Below are 21,387 nucleotides of genomic sequence, written 5' to 3' on the forward strand. Positions count from 1 at the left end.
TATGAAAATTTTCTTTTCACTTGACATTTTTCTGCACGGCAAAATGGTTGAATTCGCTCTGCCACCACCTGGAATACTAGTACTGAATTCGCTTTATTTCGTTTCAAGACCACGGCGAATTCAATGATTCGTGTGTTGTACATAATTCCTGGCTCAACACTGTAAACAGCTGATTCTACAAACGTAAAAAAAAGTTGACAACCCAAAAAATTTAGCTATACCGTGAAAGAAAAGGAAACGTTTATTCCTGAGAAAAATAAATTAATTACATTTTTCGCGTTTTGAGTTTCTACCAAAATGGTCATTAATGATGCGAATAAAGAAGGCCTTCCAAATGATACATCAGGGTCTATGGAACAAGCAAATCCAGAAGCTGGTGAAGCAGTGGCTACCGACTCATCAACCGATGAGGTGGAAAGACAAGAACGTGAGGAGCTGAATAACTTTATCACTGAACTGCAAGCAAAAATCAAAGCCAAATCGCAATTGCGTACTGAAAATCACAACTGTGAACTTCCAGGCGAAGCTTTCTTTGCCAAATTGGATTCAAGTCTTAAACGTAACACAGCATTCGTTAAGAAGCTAAAACAATTCACCGCCACACAATTGGATGCGCTACTCAAAGATATGAGTGGACTTAATTTAAGTAAATATATTTCCGAAATTTGTGCAGCACTCTCGGAAGCAAAAATAAAAATTACTGATGTGCCAGCGGTTGTAACGCTTTGTTCACGGCTACATCAAACATATGTTGAATTTGATGGACAATTTCTTGAAGCGTGGCAAAAAATGTTAGCCTTAAAACCAGGTGAAAAGATTTCTAATCCAAGTAAACTACGTGTAGATTTGCGTTTGTTTGCGGAACTTGTGAGTTCTGGTGTGATTAATGGCAAACAAGGACTGCAATTACTAGGATCTGTGCTCATTAATGTAATCTCACAGGATAAAGAAGATCACAGTAACTTCTCTATCATTTTGTCATTCTGTCGACATTGTGGCGAGGAGTATGCAGGTTTGATGCCACGTAAAATGCAAGATTTGGCTGCCAAATATGGTGGAGTTAAAATACCTAAATCAGATTTTCTTGCGCCCGATAGACAACAGAATTTGCGTGGTTTGCTTAAAGACTATTTCAAAAATTTATGCAAACATTTGTTGTCCGAACAACAGGAACTGCTCAATATGACAAAGAGTATACGTCGCACAATGGAGTCGAAAGGTAAGGAAAAGAATAATTTTTGGCGATTAGATTTATGAGAACTAAGAAGTCGATTACAATAAAACATTAAATCTACTTTCCTCCCATATCAACAAATCAACCTCTGGAAAGTATGGCTGAACTACCCACTAGAAGAAGCTACAGGCCTTCGAAAAAACTGCCACGGGCTGTCTTCTTATGTCCCCACAACACCATCTACATAATGAGATGAGAATACTCCCCATCAGGGAGAGAAATGAGATTGGGCATCCCAACAGACATCTGATTGATGAGCCAACACCCTAGGGGCTTAAGAAGTCATCTCCGTAAGCATTATGAGGAAATACGGCACCTGAGAACTCAGCCGTATGAAACAAAAAAACACAAGTAGGTCCTCAGTGAATTCCACAAACAGGCGTCGGACCTTTATGCCAGGAATTGCCCGGTGAATCCAGTACTCAAAGAACAGTACCCAAAACTTGCGGAAAAGGGACGCAAACTCCCCAGGGAAACGCGAGTCACTCTAGCTCAACTTCGATTTGGATACTGTAACAGGTTAATCTCTTACCTATCCAGAATCAATCCCGACATACAAAATGTATGCCCCGCTTGCAATGTGTCCCCACATGACACCAACCATCTCTTTAATTGTAATGTGGAACCAACGCCTCTAACACCCCTTTCATTATGGTCCACCCCTGTTGAAACAGCAAGTTTCCTTGGACTCCCGTTAGAGGATATTGATGACAATTTGTGATCGGTCGCACCTATTAGGTGGGGCGAAGCACTGCTACAACAACTATAACCAACACGTCCAATCATAAATTGCGGAATAGGTGCTAAGTGTAATTCAACCACGTCAGTCACCTTTTAGACACGTTAATTCGGCCAATTACTCCATGTTTTCTGAAGGTAGTCGCTGATTTTATTTGGGAGATACATGCATAAAAATGCTGTGGGCTGATGGCCGTTGTCAAATGTATCCCCTTTAGTTGTTACCGTAACCGCAAAGATCTACCGAAGGTTTAGTGGAAAGTCATGGGCAGTCCTTAATCAGATATAAATCCGTTACGAACCTTAAGGTCAGTGGGGTTTAATCGCATCTTCCCACAGGTATGCTTGTGAGTATATTATTAATCTACTGGGGAATTATTTTCATTAAAGCTCCGAGTAGAGCCTTTTTCCCGTAGACAACGTTTTCGAACGCATTCCAGTCACACTTGCCCACTTCTCCGGTAAGTTGGCTTTAGATACCATTTTCACTGGCTTTTCTACTGGAAACTTCATCAGTCACTTAGTTCTCTACGAAGTCCCACTCACCCAGGGGACAGATTGACCAGTTCTTTTGAGGCATTTCTTGAAGTTTTAGGCGAGAACACAGCAAGTGTAGAGTTAATCTTGAAGATCAAGATATCTTCTCCTGAGATTTAACTCCTAGGAAGCTTCAGCCTAAAAGATTAATAGGCTGGTCGAAATGTGACTTTAGAGGTGAATCAATTGAGGATAGCCTCGGCCATTATTACATTAAGCCATCCTGTAATGATGCATCCTCCTGTACTTTGTCAGTCATATCTTTTGTTAGTTGTAAAACTCTTTTGCTGTATGTCTCTACAGCGAAGTACAAACATCTGTTGTTGTTGTTGTTGTTGTTGTTGTTGTAGCGCCCCCGAATGCTTTTGGAAGTGTTATCGATGTGATGATAGTTTGCCGGATACAGAGGTACGCTCCGGTAACAGCACCATTAAGGTGCTACCCCGACCATCTCGGGAACGATTTATATGGCCACGTTAAACCTTCAAACCATCCCTCCCTCCCCACCCCCAAGTTCCATGAGGAGCTTGGGGTCGCCACAGCCTCGTCTGTTAGTGAAACAGGATTAGCCGTTTAGACGGTTAAACGTCAATTAAGTAAGTAAGTAAGGTTGACAATTGGGTTTGGAGAAGCTATATATTGCGCTGGCAACCTGAAGGGTTGCGCTACAAAGCCCCTTGGATCTGGTATTTTAGCCGCCTCTTACGATAGGCATACCTACCGTAGGTATATTCTGACCCCCTAACCCGCTGGGGTACACATATCTGTTCTTTAGTGGTTATTGTTGTTGCTGTAGCTATAAAGACACTCTCCGAAGATTTTGTTTATTGAGTCGAAAACCATTCTGATGATTGGAAAGCCTAAGGTATTTGGTGTATAAAAGTGAGAACAATCCAGTGAAATTAGAGATATTTTTCCATACGATTCTTCTTAAATAGATAGTCTCTAAAGTTTTAGTAGCCGTACATCTCTTGCCTGTTGCCATTTTGCAGGAATGACAAAGACAAGTTGCAAATATGCTTCCTGGGCCTAATAGCATCCGCATTTTTCTTTATTATATTTGTACTTACGCACCTATTTTGTTATTATAGGGGAGATATCAAATGATAAAAAGGAAAAATGCGAACTAATGCAAGCCAACTTTGACAAATTACTCTCATCTGCGCAAACGCTCTCGGATCTGCTCGACGAACCATTACCTGAACTGGCAACTGAATCGGAGATTTGTAATCCAGGCACAGTTATCGAAAGTATGCTCGAAGATGCAACAATGGGCGAACTGGATCCATGGGGTGATGAGGAAACAAAAAGTTTTTATACCGATCTACCCGATTTAAGACAATACCTACCGAATTTCTCTGCGCCAAAAATTGATTTAGATCAAAATGAGGAACCCGCCGAGATGACAGAGGAAGCACTCGATGCTGATATTGATGTAGAAATGGATATGGATGATCCTCCTTCAACAGCATCGGACCCGCCTAATGAAAAAGATTCAGCCGATGTGGTAGCGGAGCTAGGCAATGATGATCCCACTACGCCAACGCCATTACCGGACAAAATTGCTAATGCTCTAATGGAAGTGGGACGTATGAGTACGGGCCAAATGTCACACAGCAAGCAACATTTCGATCAGTTTTTGAATAACTTAAATAATTGTGTCAACAAGGAGCTTATAGATTCGGCGGCAATTGAATTCTTGCTAAATTTCAATACAAAGAATAATCGGAAAAAGTTGACGAAATCCATTTTTACAGTACAGAGGTTAGTATGGATAACTTGTACAAAAAAACTGCTCAATTGGACTTTCAATGTAAATTTTTTATGTAGATCCATACAGCAAACTAATCTTTTTTCGGAAAGCATATCTTATAACTTTAAACGTGCAATTCTTGTATATTTGTATAGCCGAACGATCTCGGCAACGGCTCAACTGATTTAAATGAAATTTGGCACAGAGATAACGTATCACCTTCTAAGACTTTCTACCCAGGTGTTGCCACTCAGAATGTTTCACAAGGTTGCCACCTATTCGAAATTAAAAAAAAATTCATGAGATATGCCGATATGGGTATCAAACGAAAGGTATTTTACTCCGCATTACAATAGGGACATTTTTAAGAAGGATTGCCACCAGTTCGAAATTAAAAAAGAGCATGAGATATGCCGATATGGGTATCAAACGAAAGGTATTTCACTACGCATTACAATAGGGAAATTTTTGAGTAGGGTCGCCATTTAGGGTTGCCACCTATTAGAAATTAAAAACAATTGCATGGGCTATGCCAATATGGGTATCAAACAAAAGGTATTTCACTCCGAATTACAATAGGGACTTTTTTGAGTAGGGTTGTCATTTAGGGTTGCCTCCTATTCGAAATTCAAAAATATTGCAAGAGTTATGCCGATATAGGTATCAAACGAAAGGTATTTCACTCCGCATTACAATAGGAACATTTTTGAGTAGGGTTGCCACCCATTCGAAATTAAAAAAATTGCATGAGATATCCCTATATGGGTATCAAACGAAAGGTATTTCACTCCGCATTACAATAGGAACCATTTTGAGTAGGGTTGCAATTTATTGTTTGGGTAGTTAGACGAAATAGTACTCTACTTACCCATATTCTATTAAAGCTTTGAAGGAGAACATTAAAGTTAAAAATCTACGTAAAAAAATCTTACACATGGTTCGCCTTAATTTTTTTAACTTCACACACGCTAATAAAATTGAAATGCAATATCAAGGCACCGTGGCAAATTCTAGCAAAATATATTTAAATGCATATTTTTGGCAAATATGAAATGAATAATTGCAGTTTCTCACAGATTACTATTATAAAGATTTCTCACCACAGCAAAAAGATATCTCACCATGGTAATTTTCTACCGTTGAACACTAGAGGCATATGTTCAATTTGAACACGATAACCATTTAATTACTTACCAACAGATGGTGCTTAGGGAAGTAAGTTGACACACAAGACCACATTAGACGTTTCAAAAAAACATTTGCCCTTTTTCAATGCTTGGTGTTATTCTCACTTAAATACATAAGAATTCTGAAATAGAGTTGAGCTGATATGAAATTGATTAACCTTCTCTGATATACGCTTTCCTATGCTTGGTAATTACTAGGAACTGGATTTCCGCTTCGATTCTATTCCTAGCTTAAAAAATTTCGCTTCAAATAACTTAGGTTAGGTTAGGTTAGGTGGTAGCTGCCCTGATAAGGATAGCTCACTTGGACAACACGAATGTCCGTTGTGATACCACATACACCAATAATAACGGTGACTTAGGTCTAGCTACTTAGAGAATCATTGGGTAGCAACGATAAAGCTCCGAATGATACCGATCTCAACTTTGGATAAATCCTCGGGAGATCCAAGTGAGTCGCGACCGAATTACTTTCGCCTAGTTCTGGGAAAAGCTGGGCAATCAAGCATAAAGTGATTTGGTGATTCCACCTCATCATCCTCCATACAGCTGCAGCAGGATAGAGTCCCCTCCCCCAGCGGGTTAGGGGGTCAAAATATACCCGCGGTAGGTATGCCTGTCGTAAGAGGCGACTAAAATATCAGATTCAAGGGGCTGTGTAGCGCAACCCTTCAGGCTGCCAGCGCAATATACAGCTTCTCCAAACCCGATTATCAACCTCACCTATCCGCGGCGAATCCTGTTTCACTAACAGACGAGGCTCTGGCGACCCCAAGCTCCCCATGGAACTTGGGGGTGTGGATGGAGGGATGGCCTGAAGGTTTAATGTGGCCATATAAATCGTTCCCGAGATGGTCGGGCTAGCACCTTAATGGTGCTGTGTTACCGGAGCGTACCGGATATGTATCCGCAAAGGACCATCACATCGATAACACCCCCCAAAGCCTTCGGGGAGGAACCTTATCGCTACAACAACAACAACAACAGGATGAAGTTTGCTGTATATTGAGACGTACCGCATGGATACCCATGGGACAGTGCCATGTCAAAACCCCAATGACCATTGATAGGTGAGCCTTAGTGAACCCAATTATTTCAGCAGACCTCCTGTCATCCACTTTCGGCCAGAAAGAACTTGCTACCATGCAAGACGTGGTGTCCGCCCAACGTTTACTGAGCTGACTCGAGGCCCAGCTATGGAGGAACAATCCACAGGTGGCCAGCAGAATCCCGAAATCCCTACAGCCATCTTCATCCGGTTCAGTTGTACCGATGCGGGCTAAGAGATCTGAGATCAGTTACCTGGGATATAACTATGGCCCGTGACCCAGATAATTTTAATTGTAAAATAATTCGATGCAATCGCAAGCGAGGTCAGGCATTCCCAGACCACCCTCGATCGCACTGTAGTTAAGCTCAATGCCTTGATAGCCACTTGGCTATCAGAGTAGGTGTTAAATTCCCTAACCGTAGTAGCACTGGATAGCATTTCGTGTTGTTGTTGTTGTTGTAGCAATGTTTGCATTTCATCCACCGCATCCTTAATCGCAGCAACTTCCGCTCGGAATACACTGCAGTGATCAGCCAACTTAAACTTGCAAATAACTTAAACATCTGACTTCTCATTATAGGACGCGTTTGGATTTACTGCCCTTCCTGTCCCGCTTCGTTGCCATTGTTAATCTCTGCAACACAGACATTGCAAATGATCTATCAGAAATGCTACGCAAAGAATTCAAATGGCATATACGTAAAAAGAATCAACTCAATATTGAATCAAAAATTAAAATTGTACGATTCATTGGTGAAATGGTTAAATTTGGTTTATGCAAGAAATTCGATGCACTTAGTTGTTTGAAAATGTTATTGCGTGACTTTCAGCATCATCAAATTGAAATGGCATGCGCTTTTATTGAAGTTGCTGGGGTTTATCTATATAATTGCCGTGACTCGCGTCTGCTCACCAACGTCTTCCTTGATCAAATGATGCGTTTGAAAACAGCTACCGCTCTGGATTCACGTCATGCTGCACAAGTTGAAAGTGTTTATTATTTGGTTAAACCGCCAGATACGATTAAACAAGATGCAGTCGTACGCCCAGTAATACATGAATATATACGACATTTAATATTTGAAGAATTGTGTAAACAAAATGTAGATCGTTGCATAAAAATGTTGCGTCGTATTAATTGGGATGATCCGACTATTAGCAGTTATGCCATTAAATGTATGTCTAAAGCATATTTATTACGTTTTCCGCTTATACGCTGCTTGGCCGATTTGGTATCGGGCATGAGTTCGTATCAGGAGCGCGCCGTAACAATGGTTATCGATAATGTATTCGAGGATATACGCGCTGGTTTGGAAATACATTCACCAAAATTGGCGCAGCGACGCATAGCAATGGCAAAGTATTTGGGCGAATTGTATAATTACAAATTGGTAGAGTCAACAAATATTTTGAATACCCTTTATTCTATAATCTCATTGGGCGTGTCAACTGAGGAAGGCGTATTGTCGGAATTAGATCCGCCCGACAGTTTGTTCCGTTTGAAATTAGCTTGCGTACTGCTGGATACATGCGGTCAATACTTCACGAGTTCAATGAGTCGTAAGAAGTGAGTAAAAAATGCGTTAAGTTAGCTAGACATTTTTATTATATTTGCTCTTGTAATTTTTCAGGCTCGACTACTTTTTGGTGTTCTTCCAACATTACTACTGGTACAAGAAATCGCATCCTGTTTTTAGTAAAGTAGAAAAGACTTCCGATCTATTTCCCATACTAGTGGATCATATGTATCGTGATTGTTTGGCAAACGTGCGACCGAAATTGAAGGTAATGGTAAATGCATGCAAAAGACGCTATAAGAATTTTCTTTCTTTCCGGGTTCTTTCCGGAAAAACTGTTCGATCATTGAACCAAATATTTAGACCAATGTAGTAATTTCTCCCATCCTTTGACTCATGACAAGTTTGCTATTTTTTTATACTAAGCGTGCTTTGCACACAGATTATACTAACTTTGATTGGATAACGGTTGGTTGTACAGGTATAAAGGAATCGAGATAGGTATAGACTTCCATATATCAAAATCATCAGTCTCCGTCCGTCCGTATGCCCGTTAACGCGATAACTTGAGTAAATTTTGAGGTATCTTGATGAAATTTGGTATGTAGGTTCCTGGGCACTCATCTCATTTAAAAGGAACGAAATCGGACCAACCACGCCCACTTTTTCGATATCGAAAATTTCGAAAACCAAAAAAATGCGATAATTCATTACCAAAGATGGATAAAGCGATGAAACTTGGTAGGTGGGTTGACCTTATGACGCAGAATAGAAAATTAGTAAAATTATGGATAATGGGCAGTGGCACCGCCCACTTTTAAAAGAAGGTAATTTAAAAGTTTTGCAAGCTGTAATATGGCAGTCGTTGAAGATATCATGATGAAATTTAGCAGGAATGTTACTCCTATTACTATATGTGTGCTGAAAACTTGAGTTTTCCTTGGCGATTGCGCTAGATTTATTTCCGGAAGTTAAAAACACGAGTTTTGGATTTTTCTCTTCAACCGGAAGTACTCTTCCTCTTCTTCTTTTATTTCTTCTTTATTCTTAGAGTTGCATTATCTTTATGTTTGAACCACAGGGTTGTTAGAATATAAAATGACCTGTTTTGTAATACAGGGTTGTTACACAGTGGTTAACTTATATTCTATTTTGCGATCTTACAGTGCTAAATAAAAATTAGCAAAATCGGAAAAAAAAATTTTTTAAGTCAAATTTTAACAAAAAATTGAATATCTTTACAGTATATAAGTAAATTATGTCAACATTCAACTCCAGTAATGAATGGTGCATCCAAATACAAAACTAAAAGAAAATTTCAAAATAGGCGTGGTTCCGCCCTTTTTCATTTAATTTGTCTAGAATACTTTTAATGCCTTAAGTCGGCATCCTTGTGAAATTTGATAGGGGCATAGATTCTATGACGATGACTGTAAAAATGGGCGAAATCGGTTGAAGCCACGCCCAGTTTTTATACACAGTCGACCGTCTGTCCTTCCGCTCGGCCGTTAAACGATAACTTGAGCAAAAATCGATATATCTTTACTAAACTTAGTTCACGTACTTATCTAAACTAACTTTATCTTGGAATTAAAAATGGGCGAAATCCGACTATGACCACGCCCACTTTTTCGATATCGAAAATTTCCAAAAATGAAAACAAATGCCATAGCTCTATACCAAATAAAAAGGGATGAAACATGGTGATTGGATTGGTTTTTTTACGCAAAATATAACTTTAGAAATACTTTGTAACATGGGTGTGACACCTACCGAAATCAAAAGCCCTTGGAATCTTGGCAGGAATACTGTTCGTGATATTACATATATAAATAAATTAGCTGTACTCGACAGATGATTTTCTGGGTCACCCTTGTCCTCATTTTGGTCGATATCTCAAAAACGCCTTCACATATACAACTAAGGACCACTCCATTTTAAGACCCTCGTTAATACCTTTAATTTGATACCCATATCATACAAACGCATTCTACAGTCCCTCTGGTCCACCTTTTTAGCGATATCCCGAAATGGCGTCCACCTATAGAACTATGGCCCACTCCCTTTTAAATAATCATTAACACCCTTCCTTTGATATCCATATCGTACAAACATATTCTAGAGTCACCCCTGGTCCACCTTTATGGCGATATCCCGAAATGGCGTCCACCTACAGAACTATGGCCCACTCCCTTTTAAAATACTCTTTAATACCTTCCATTTGATACCCATGTCATATAAACGCATTCCAGGGTTACCCTGGTTATTTTCCCTTATTTTGTATCCAAAGCTCTCAGCTGAGTATGAAATGTTCGGTTACACCCGAACTTAGCCTTCCTTACTTGTTTTTTTTTTTTTTTATATTGTAACGAATTTACTTGCAAATCCTCTTATTTGCAATCCTCTGCTAAGTTCGAATCACTAAACTGTTGAATAAATAACTCCAATATTGAATGATGGAAAAATGGCCTTTATTAAAGTACTTCACAATAACACTTATACTTTGCTACTCGCTGGCTTAATAACCAAACTGATTGATAACTCAAATTAAACTCTACTATTGGCCGCCAGATCGCGTGCTTAATCGAAATCTCAAATCAAACTGAATTACTTCTTACTCGCCTGCCCCGCTTTTATAGTTTACGCTGCATACTTCTAGGCTCTTCCATTTCCAGAACTTACCAACTATATTTTTGTGTGTATAGTTCTCATATAGTTTCTACTTGTTTACAATTGTCTACTTTTTAGCGCTTCTCAGATGTACATATGTGAGTTTGTAGTTTACAGTCTCCCGCACACACATAAGCGTATAAGTAAATTCATCTGTGTGTGACATCTCATCTCTCTCTGCCTTGTATGTAAATGTTGCTCGTCGGAATGTGTACATATGTGTAGACGCAATTATTGATTCGTTTATGTAGATACATAATGATTGAATTATTGATGTGAATTCACGTCACTGCTTAGCATCGGCCTGGAGATGGCAGCACTCCTTAGTTTTGCTAATATTCGTAACACTGCCCTCCACCTAAGTCTGATCGTCCCGATCAGACAAATCTCCCAATCTAAACGCCGCTAGCATCTCCAAATGTACCACCCTTCTAATCCGTGGTTTCCCAGTGGTTTGTATGCGGTAGATGGTATCACTGATCTTCTTCACAACTTTGTACGGGCCTTCCCAACTGCACCGAAATTGGGCTGGAACACCTTTCCGCCGGTGAGGGTTGTTTAACAGTACCAAATCTCCATTCCGGAAACCTTCCGAATTATTTTCCCTGTCGTACCTGTGTTCCATCTTACTACTCATTATTCTGGATCGTTCTCTCGCACTCTGTTGCTTGGCCAATGAAGAACTACTTTGTAGAGCTTGTTCTTGATGGATTGGCTTCACATACTCAGTATCGTTCCGACGTTTCCCAACAAAAGTGCGCGCTGACTTGAAACCATCCTTGCATTCTATCTGAAAAATTCTTTCAGTGAATTTAGTGCGTCCATTAGGGTTTGTTGATGCCGGTCTTTTCCTCGCAGGTACTTTTAATTTCGCTTTATTTGGCACATTCGATCCATCAACCTTTGCTCGATCTACTTTCCTTGACTTTCGTGGTCTCTGTCGAATCTCCTCCACCAGCACTCGCTTACTGCTGAACCCTTTTTCCAAACTGAAGTTAAGTGGCACATCTTGGTTCTCATAATGCATCACCCTTCTCTGCATATCGATCTTGATGTCCTGGTCAACCAAGAAATCCACTCCCAATATAACTTCATCAACGATCTCCGCCACAACGAATTTGTGTAGAACCATAACCTTCCCAATTAGGACTTCACATATTACTTCTCCCTGAACTTGGTTATATTCGCCTGTGACCGTACGCAACCTCGCTCCAGGTAATGACTTTACTCTCTTGTATACCAAATCAGATCGAATCAAGGAATGAGATGCGCCCGTATCTACAGTCAGTACACGCTCCTTGCCATCGACATTCCCTCTGACGGTAAGACTGCTCGATTTTCTACCAATTTGCAACACAGATATCACAGGGCATTCAATAGCTGGATCTAGCTCTTGATCTCTACCTCTTACTCGCTCTTGCTCATCTCCTCCAGCTTTGCGTTTACGGCCAGCCACATTGTTGGAACTATTAGGACCAAGATCGCAGTGACGTGCAATGTGACCGGACTTCCCGCATTTGAAACATTTCATAACTCCGGCATTTTTCTCTTGTGATCCCTTCAGAGCTTCCAAAATTGTATCTACCCACTCCGGCCTTTCTACTTCCACACGATGAGCTTTGTATGCTGGTTTACTCAATAATGACGCCGTTTCCTGAGTCAATGCATGGGATACCGTTTCAGAAAATGTTTGCTTTGGGTTCGCGTATGTGGCTCGCATCGTTTCGACATCCCTTATGCCATTTATAAAGCTCTGAATCTTCACTCTTTCCGTGTATTCCACAGGTGCACCCGCATTTGCAAGATGAGCCAATCTTTCAATGTCCGAAGCAAACTCCTGCAAAGTCTCGTTAGCTTTTTGGTAGCGGTTTTGCAATTCTATTTGAAATATCTGTTTCCTGTGTTCGCTTCTGTATCGCCGTTCCACAGCAGCCATCAATGCGTCATAACTGTTCCGTTCGTACTCTGGAATAGTCTGTAAGATTTCGGCAGCTGGTTCTTTCAATGCTACGAAGAGTGCGGCAACTTTATCTTCCACATTCCAGTTGTTCACTGCTGCGGTCTTCTCAAACTGTAGCTTAAAGACCTGGAAAGAAACAGAACCGTCAAAGGATGGTGTTTTTACCTTTGGATTACTCGCTGAAACTGCTGGACGATTTAGTTGTAACTGCTCGATACGTCCTCTCAAAGCATCCACCTCGGCCTCTATTTTATCCTGTCAACCACTGAAGCCTTCATGAAACTGGGTTAGTTTTTCTTCCATATGCGCTTCCAGTTTAGATGATATACGGGTTTCCTGCTCTTCTAGTTGTGTGGATATCTGTGCTGAAATTTGTGCTGACATTTCCGAAATACGCGTTTCTTGTGCTTCAATCTTTGATGTTATACGTGTCTCTTGGGATTCCATCTTAGATGTTATCTGTGTCGACATTTCTGACATACGCGTTTCTTGTGCTTCAATCTTCGATGTAATCTGTGTCGACATTTCTGACATACGCGTTTCTTGTGCTTCAATCTTGGATGTTATATCTGTCTTTTGCGATTCTAGTTGTGATGCCATATATGTCTTCTGCTCTTCCAGTTGAGATGACACTGTCGATGTTTGAGCAGATATTGCAGCTAAAATCATGTTCAAGTCTGTGCTGGTAACCGTCTGCGATGTTTCGTTTTTCTCTTCAATTTTTGTTGTCTCCTCGCTATCAAGATGAAAGACATACTCTTCCACATCAATTCCTTCTGCTTCCATTGCCTCTCGTAGCCGTGCCTGAAATTCAAGTTTAACGCCGCTTGTATTCAATCCACGGCTCTCCAACTCCTTCTTTAGTTGCTGGATCTTCAATTCACTGAACTTTGCCATGTCCTTGTTGTCCTTTGGAATTTATTCAACAATTCCTCTTCTGACACCAATTGTAACGAATTTACTTGCAAATCCTCTTATTTGCAATCCTCTGCTAAGTTCGAATCACTAAACTGTTGAATAAATAACTCCAATATTGAATGATGGAAAAATGGCCTTTATTAAAGTACTTCACAATAACACTTATACTTTGCTACTCGCTGGCTTAATAACCAAACTGATTGATAACTCAAATTAAACTCTACTATTGGCCGCCAGATCGCGTGCTTAATCGAAATCTCAAATCAAACTGAATTACTTCTTACTCGCCTGCCCCGCTTTTATAGTTTACGCTGCATACTTCTAGGCTCTTCCATTTCCAGAACTTACCAACTATATTCGTGTGTGTATAGTTCTCATATAATTTGTACTTGTTTACAATTGTCTACTTTTTAGCGCTTCTCAGATGTACATATGTGAGTTTGTAGTTTACAGTCTCCCGCACACACATAAGCGTATAAGTAAATTCATCTGTGTGTGACATCTCATCTCTCGCTGCCTTGTATGTAAATGTTGCTCGTCGGAATGTGTACATATGTGTAGACGCAATTATTGATTCGTTTATGTAGATACATAATGATTGAATTATTGATGTGAATTCACGTCACTGCTTAGCATCGGCCTGGAGATGGCAGCACTCCTTAGTTTTGCTAATATTCGTAACAATATAAACAAAATTCTCAATTTTGGATAACGAAAATGTCATAATCGACGCAAATTGTCTTGTTTTATTATTTTGCAGCTCTATAAAAGTCTGGAACAGGCGAAAGAGGCAATTGAGAAGTTGAAAGAAGAATTATATCCACAATTGAAAGCTGGCATGCAGGCTCAAACGGAAGGTGACAGCGGCCTGGAACCAATACGAGAGGATAGCGAATTTGATGACGCAGTGAGTATGGGTTTTTATTCACCATTTTGTCACAAAAGGGTTGAACTATTGGAGATTCAACACAAGCATACATCTGTTATACATACCCGTATGTGTTCAATGTCTCTTCAATGCTTTGAGGCTATGAATTTGTATTCGATGATCAAAAAAAGAGCATCGAAATATCGGGGCATGTAGTTTCGGCGGTGCCTAAGTAATATATCAGCAACGTTAGGTTAAGGCAAGGTACTGTCTCAACTCTTGGTAGGTAATGGAGTCGAAGTGCAGCCCTTTATGTTAACTTTTAATCTGAGGCATAAACCGTTGCAAGGAGTCTGCGATCTCTTCCCAAGGCAGCCAGTTCTATCTGCCGGAGCGACTCGGTATTTTTCCCAACCAAGGGCTGTCATCTCAGTGTAACCCCATTTAATTTATTGCGTCCCTCCCACAAATTGTCATCCTCCCAGCAGATCCTTGCAGCGGGACTGCGCCATATTCTCCTATTCCGGGAAGGTATCGAACCCAATCCAGGTCCTTCTCTCGACCCCGGTCCTGAGAAATGGGTTTGCAGCGTTTGCCGGAAAATAATCTTTTTTAGGACGGTCATAGTCTTGTCAGTGTGTCACGTGCAAGGGATGGTTGCATCGAACAGGTTGCCCTGGGCTAGATCCCAAAACCCGACGTCCTCGGAACTTTTATAAATCTTTTGTGGCTCCTTGCTGTTCACGCCCAAGGGCGTCCCGTAGTCAACGCCTTAGCGCCCCCTCCACTACCTTCTCCGTAGTAGAGTCAGTATCAATGCCGAGCATCAGCCCCCGCCCCCGTCTTCTTCTCCCCTCTTTTCCGACAGCAATCGTGTAGGTCAGGGAAACAGACTCTTAGTCCCTACCACCTTTTGCACCATTTGCCAGCACAGAATATATATGTTTGCGTCATCTGCCCAATGCAGTTGCTGCCTTGGACGGTGCCACTTTCCTAGATGTTCTGGTCTCCGCGACGGCAGCCCCCGACGAGTTTTATTGCGCCATGTTGCCAGGCCGCAAACCCAACTACACCGGGTACCCCAATGCTCAGCCAGGGACGTCCAGTCCTGGCGTCCTGGCCTCCCTCAACTCTGGCGTAGCCACCCGTAACTTAACCCTTGAGTGACGACGTCTCCCCCGCTGCACTTCACAATTCTGCAGCTAAACAGTAATGGATTAACTCGGAAGATCACGGAGATAGTCGATTTCATGAAGCGACATAACATCCGCATCGCTGCGATTCAAGAGACTAAACTCACAACAAGATCTACTCTGCAGACCTGTTCTGGGTATAATGTCCACAGAAAAGATCGCGAGAGGGGATGTGGAGGCGGTCTCGCGTTTATCATACACAGTGCAATACAATATTTTTTATCCCGACATCGGCCGCAGGGACAGGATCCTACAACGTCAAGGCTTATCTGTCCGGTCAGGCGATGTAAACCTAGAAATCATCAACATCTACATCTCTCCTGCCACCTGTCGCCCCAGTGGATACCGCCCTAATATCAGAGCACTACTCACTGGCGACAATCGCATTATCTTAGGCGATTTCAATGCCCATCACGATCTATGGCATTATAACCTGCAGGCGGACAGCAAGGGTGAGATGTTGGCGGATCAAATAGAAGAAACGACGTCCTGCACAATAAACGGAGACGCCTCACTCGTATGGTAGGAAGCTGTCATAGTTCGCCAGATCTGTCCGTCGTGAACGCAGGTCTGGTAAACTGCGTCAATTGGCAGCCTATGGTAACATTGGCATCTGACCACCTGCCTATACTTATTTCGCTCGAGCGAGCTTGCGACTTCATCGTTACCGAAAACCGTACTTTCATAAACTTTACGAAAGGAAAGTGGAATGAGTACAAATCCTTTACAGACAATCGCTTTGCTGCCCTCCCTATCATGACTGATGCTCCCCAAGGAGAACGTGCTTTCCGCAAGGTCATTGAATCCGCCTCGGTTCATTTCATTTCCGCCTGAAGAATTCCGGAAATCCGGCCTCATTTTCCGGCCGAGGCCGCAAATTTAGCGAGAGACCGTGACCTTATTAAACAGCACGATCCCGGCGACCCACAAATAAGGGATATAAACCAATGCATCAGATTGCTTGTGGATGAACACAAGCGGGCGAAATGGGAGGAGTATTTAAGGGATTGTAACCTCTGCCGGTGTGGGTAAGCTTTGGTCTACCGTAAAGTAAGTCTTTGCCGATAAAGTGCTGTCGGATGCGAAAATATACGCGAGCGCTTTTTGCCGACAGTATATGATGCATTCTACGGTTGACAAAGTTAGACGGCGGGTCAACAGACGCGCACATAAACATAAAAACAGCGCGTCCCCAATTACCATCACCGCAATTAAGATCACGGAGATAGTCGATTTCATGAAGCGACATAACATCCGCATCGCTGCGATTCAAGAGACTAAACTCACAACAAGATCTACTCTGCAGACCTGTTCTGGGTATAATGTCCACAGAAAAGATCGCGAGAGGGGATGTGGAGGCGGTCTCGCGTTTATCATACACAGTGCAATACAATATTTTTTATCCCGACATCGGCCGCAGGGACAGGGTCCTACAACGTCAAGGCTTATCTGTCCGGTCAGGCGATGTAAACCTAGAAATCATCAACATCTACATCTCTCCTGCCACCTGTCGCCCCAGTGGATACCGCCCTAATATCAGAGCACTACTCACTGGCGACAATCGCATTATCTTAGGCGATTTCAATGCCCATCACGATCTATGGCATTATAACCTGCAGGCGGACAGCAAGGGTGAGATGTTGGCGGATCAAATAGAAGAAACGACGTCCTGCACAATAAACGGAGACGCCTCACTCGTATGGTAGGAAGCTGTCATAGTTCGCCAGATCTGTCCGTCGTGAACGCAGGTCTGGTAAACTGCGTCAATTGGCAGCCTATGGTAACATTGGCATCTGACCACCTGCCTATACTTATTTCGCTCGAGCGAGCTTGCGACTTCATCGTTACCGAAAACCGTACTTTCATAAACTTTACGAAAGGAAAGTGGAATGAGTACAAATCCTTTACAGACAATCGCTTTGCTGCCCTCCCTATCATGACTGATGCTCCCCAAGGAGAACGTGCTTTCCGCAAGGTCATTGAATCCGCCTCGGTTCATTTCATTTCCGCCTGAAGAATTCCGGAAATCCGGCCTCATTTTCCGGCCGAGGCCGCAAATTTAGCGAGAGACCGTGACCTTATTAAACAGCACGATCCCGGCGACCCACAAATAAGGGATATAAACCAATGCATCAGATTGCTTGTGGATGAACACAAGCGGGCGAAATGGGAGGAGTATTTAAGGGATTGTAACCTCTGCCGGTGTGGGTAAGCTTTGGTCTACCGTAAAGTAAGTCTTTGCCGATAAAGTGCTGTCGGATACGAAAATATACGCGAGCGCTTTTTGCCGACAGTATATGATGCATTCTACGGTTGACAAAGTTAGACGGCGGGTCAACAGACGCGCACATAAACATAAAAACAGCGCGTCCCCAATTACCATCACCGCCAAAGAGGTTGAGGATGCCATCAGTCATGCTAAACCATCTAAAGCAGTGGGACCAGACGGCATAGCCATGCCGATGCTTAAAAACCTAGGTAAAGAGGGATTTAAATATCTAGCACATGTCTTCAACCTTTCCACCTTTTCCATCCCCGAAAAATAGAAAACGGCCAAGGTGGTCCCGCTACTAAAGCCTGGGAAACCATCTAACATAGGAGATTCTTATCGTCCGATATCTCTCCTATCACCAGTAGCCAAGACACTTGAAGCTATTCTACCCCCCTACCTTAAAGCAAATTTGCAACTAACCAATCATCAGCATGGCCTCCGAAAATTACATAGCACAACCACCGCGCTAAATGCCACTAGGACCCAGATAAATTTCGGTTTAAATCAAAACCCCCACCATAGGACAGTACTCATTGGGCTAGACCTGTCAAAAGCTTTTGATACGGTCAACCATGGTGCGTTACTGCAAGACCTGGAAGGATCTCCCCTTCCCCCCAAATTATCTGTCTGGTCGGAAAGCATTGGTGCAATTCAGGAACGCAACATCCAAACCAAGAAGAATTCAACAAGGGGTGCCACAGGCTGGTGTCCTATCCCCACTGTTGTTTAACTTCTACATATCAAAGCTACCTTCACCACCAGAAGGAGTCACTATCATTTCCTACGCCGATGATTTCACAATAATGGCAAAAGGCCCAGGCCCACAGATCGATGAGCTTTGTAACAAAATAAACAGCTATCTCCCTATCTTTAAGCATATAACTTACCTTGTCTAGAACCTTTTAGATCTGACCTCAGACATCACACTTTGATGAACGAAAAATCGTGTATGTACTCAAAGCGTATATTCTTTTGTATCCTTATATTACACATCCTTTTCAAAAGCCCCAATCTGGACTAAGTCCAAGAGGCTATATTATTGGGCATCTATGAGTTGTGTCTGATGTTAACTTTTAGCTCACTCCAATAAAGAGTAGAAAAAATAAAGAAAAAAAGCTTAAATATTCTTACACCTAAACAGCTCAGTGACGATTCTTCATCTGAGCGTGAACCGCGTGTGCGTGCCATGGATGCTGGCGGCGATGATGATGGCAATACTGAAGATGCCAACAATGTTAATGAAATGGCAAACACAACTGATTGGACTGAAAATGAATTTATGCTCGAAGATTGTGAGCTGCGAGTGCCACAAAAATCCAAAGAAGATTTAGAATTCGAACAAATGTTCGAAAAAATGGCCGTTGATAGTTATCAAGAGCGCATCAAAGAGACAGTTAAACCAAATACAAAGGATATACCAGTACCAATGATGGCGCGAACGAGTAAAAAATCATATGAGCAAATAGCTGGCATAGGCTCAAACTCAACTGGCGAAAAGGATACAACGAGAGCAAATACTTCCAACACTAATACTGCTGCGGGCGCTGTGCCATTTGTGTTGATGGTACGTAGCGGCAAGGGTGGCAAACAACAATTTAAACAGTTTGTAGCGCCATCTGATTCACAATTGGCTATCAATTTGAAACTGCAAGAGGAGAAGACACGCGAAGAAAAAGAAAAAGTAAAACGTCTAACGTTGAATATAACCGAACGTATAGAAGAGGAAGACTATCAGGTATGCTAGTAGCTAAGTAAATTTAATTTCGAAATTAAATAAAAACTATTTCTTTAATAAAAGGAATCTCTAATGCAATCACAACGCAGTTTATCACAAACTCATTACCAACGTCCGAGTAAACCGAAGTTTCGCCATCAAAAAGGTGCACCGGATGCGGATCTAATATTCAATTAAGCTATGATGCGGCGATATGGTTTTACAATTGGGATAATTTCGATAATGCCAAGTAGTAACGCAGCAAAGCGATGCATTGACATATGGCTTCCATAATTCAAGTTATGTTCAGGTATCAAAGGAATTGACGGAGCCATGAGAAAGTTAAGAGCTGGTATCGATGTTGTTTGCACGAGATCATGGTCCGGAATGATAAGTTTTGATAGAGTTTATTAAAGTTGCAGCTGCAGAAACTGAATTTTCATTGAATTCGTTAAAAATGTAATGCAATAATTATATTGGATAAATAAAAGAATTGAATGAAGTTAAATGGAATTTGTAAATAGCGGTTATTTAGAGCATAAATGTATGTTTAGGGTTTGCGAATATATTTCTCAGTGGAGCCTGATGCTGTTACTGGTTTTTAATGCAAATGCGTTCCGAAAGCTGTCAAAATACATAAAGTTTTTTATACTCAGCGTACTTTGCACAGAGTATATTAACTTTGATTGGATAAAGGTTGGTTGTGCAGGTATAAAGGAGTCGAGATAGATATAGACTTCCATATATCAAAATCATCAGTATCGAAAAAAAATTTGATTGAGCCATGTCCGTCCGTCCGTCTATCCGTTAACATGATAACTTGAGTAAATATTGAGATATATTCACCAAATTTGGTACACGAGCTTTTCTGGATCCAGAATAGATTGGTATTGAAAATGAGCGAAATCGGATGATAACCCCGTCCACTTTTTATATATATAACATTTTGGAAAACACAAAAAACCTGATTATTTAGTAAATAATACACCTACAATGTTGAAATTTGACGTGTGTACTGATATTGAGACTCGATAAAAATTTGACAAAAATTTTAAAAATGGGCGTGGCGCCGCCCACTTGTAATAAAATCAATTTTACAAATATTACTCAAAAATCGTTAAACCTATCGTAACAAAATTCGGCAGAGAGGTTGCCTTTACTATAAGGAATGCTTTGAAGAAAAATTAACGAAATCGGTTAAGGACCACGCCAACTTTTATATAAAAGATATTTAAAAGGGTCGTGGACGAATAAAATAAGCTATATCTTTGCAAAAAAGAGATTTATATCAATGGTATTTCATTTCCCAAGTGGATTTATAATAATAAATATGAAATACTTCAAATTTAAAAAATGGGCGTGGCGCTGCTCCTTTTATGACAGTAATTTTCTATGTTTCGGGAGCCATAACTGGAAGAAAAATTAACGGATCGTAATAAAAATGGGTACACAAATGTTCCCTATAGCCGGAAATATTTCCAGAAAAAATGGACGCGATCGGTTAAAGCCAACGCCCACTTTTATATAATAGATTTTTAAAAGGGGCGTAGACTAGAATAATAAGCCATAACTTAGCAAAAAATACTTTTGAATCAATGATATTTCACTTATCAAGTTTTATTGTAAGAGGAAATGGGGAGACATTTTTCTTTTAAACGGGCGGTGCCACGTGTTATGTAGAAAAGTAATTTATCTGAAATGAAATGTACAATTAAAGTTCACGCTAAGTATATAATGTTCGGTTACACTCGAACTTAGACACCTTTACTTGTTTT

The 21,387-nt window shown here is 41.2% G+C and overlaps 1 protein-coding gene across 1 annotated transcript; it reads left to right on the top strand.

The window, feature by feature from the left end:
* The first annotated feature begins 193 nt into the window (after nucleotides 1-193).
* Upf2 (UPF2 regulator of nonsense mediated mRNA decay) lies at nucleotides 194-20,097 on the top strand. The gene is made up of 7 exons (XM_067784652.1): nucleotides 194-1,219; nucleotides 3,601-4,273; nucleotides 7,081-8,067; nucleotides 8,132-8,285; nucleotides 14,326-14,472; nucleotides 19,040-19,633; nucleotides 19,697-20,097. Exons 1-7 carry the CDS (start codon nucleotides 298-300, stop codon nucleotides 19,808-19,810), a joined length of 3,591 nt encoding a protein of 1,196 aa, XP_067640753.1. The 5' UTR covers nucleotides 194-297; the 3' UTR covers nucleotides 19,811-20,097.
* The last annotated feature ends 1,290 nt before the right edge of the window (nucleotides 20,098-21,387 follow it).

The sequence above is a fragment of the Eurosta solidaginis genome, chromosome 4, assembly GCF_040869045.1.
Source record: "Eurosta solidaginis isolate ZX-2024a chromosome 4, ASM4086904v1, whole genome shotgun sequence".
Lineage (NCBI taxonomy): Eukaryota > Metazoa > Arthropoda > Insecta > Diptera > Tephritidae > Eurosta > Eurosta solidaginis.

Excerpts from the sequence above, each read along its gene's own strand:
- Upf2 (XM_067784652.1), top strand. The coding sequence starts at position 298 with ATGGTCATTAATGATGCGAATAAAGAAGGCCTTCCAAATGATACATCA. Across the intron at positions 4,274-7,080 it reads TCCATTTTTACAGTACAGAG|GACGCGTTTGGATTTACTGC; the intron begins GTTAGTATGGAT and ends TTCTCATTATAG. Across the intron at positions 8,068-8,131 it reads AGTTCAATGAGTCGTAAGAA|GCTCGACTACTTTTTGGTGT; the intron begins GTGAGTAAAAAA and ends GTAATTTTTCAG.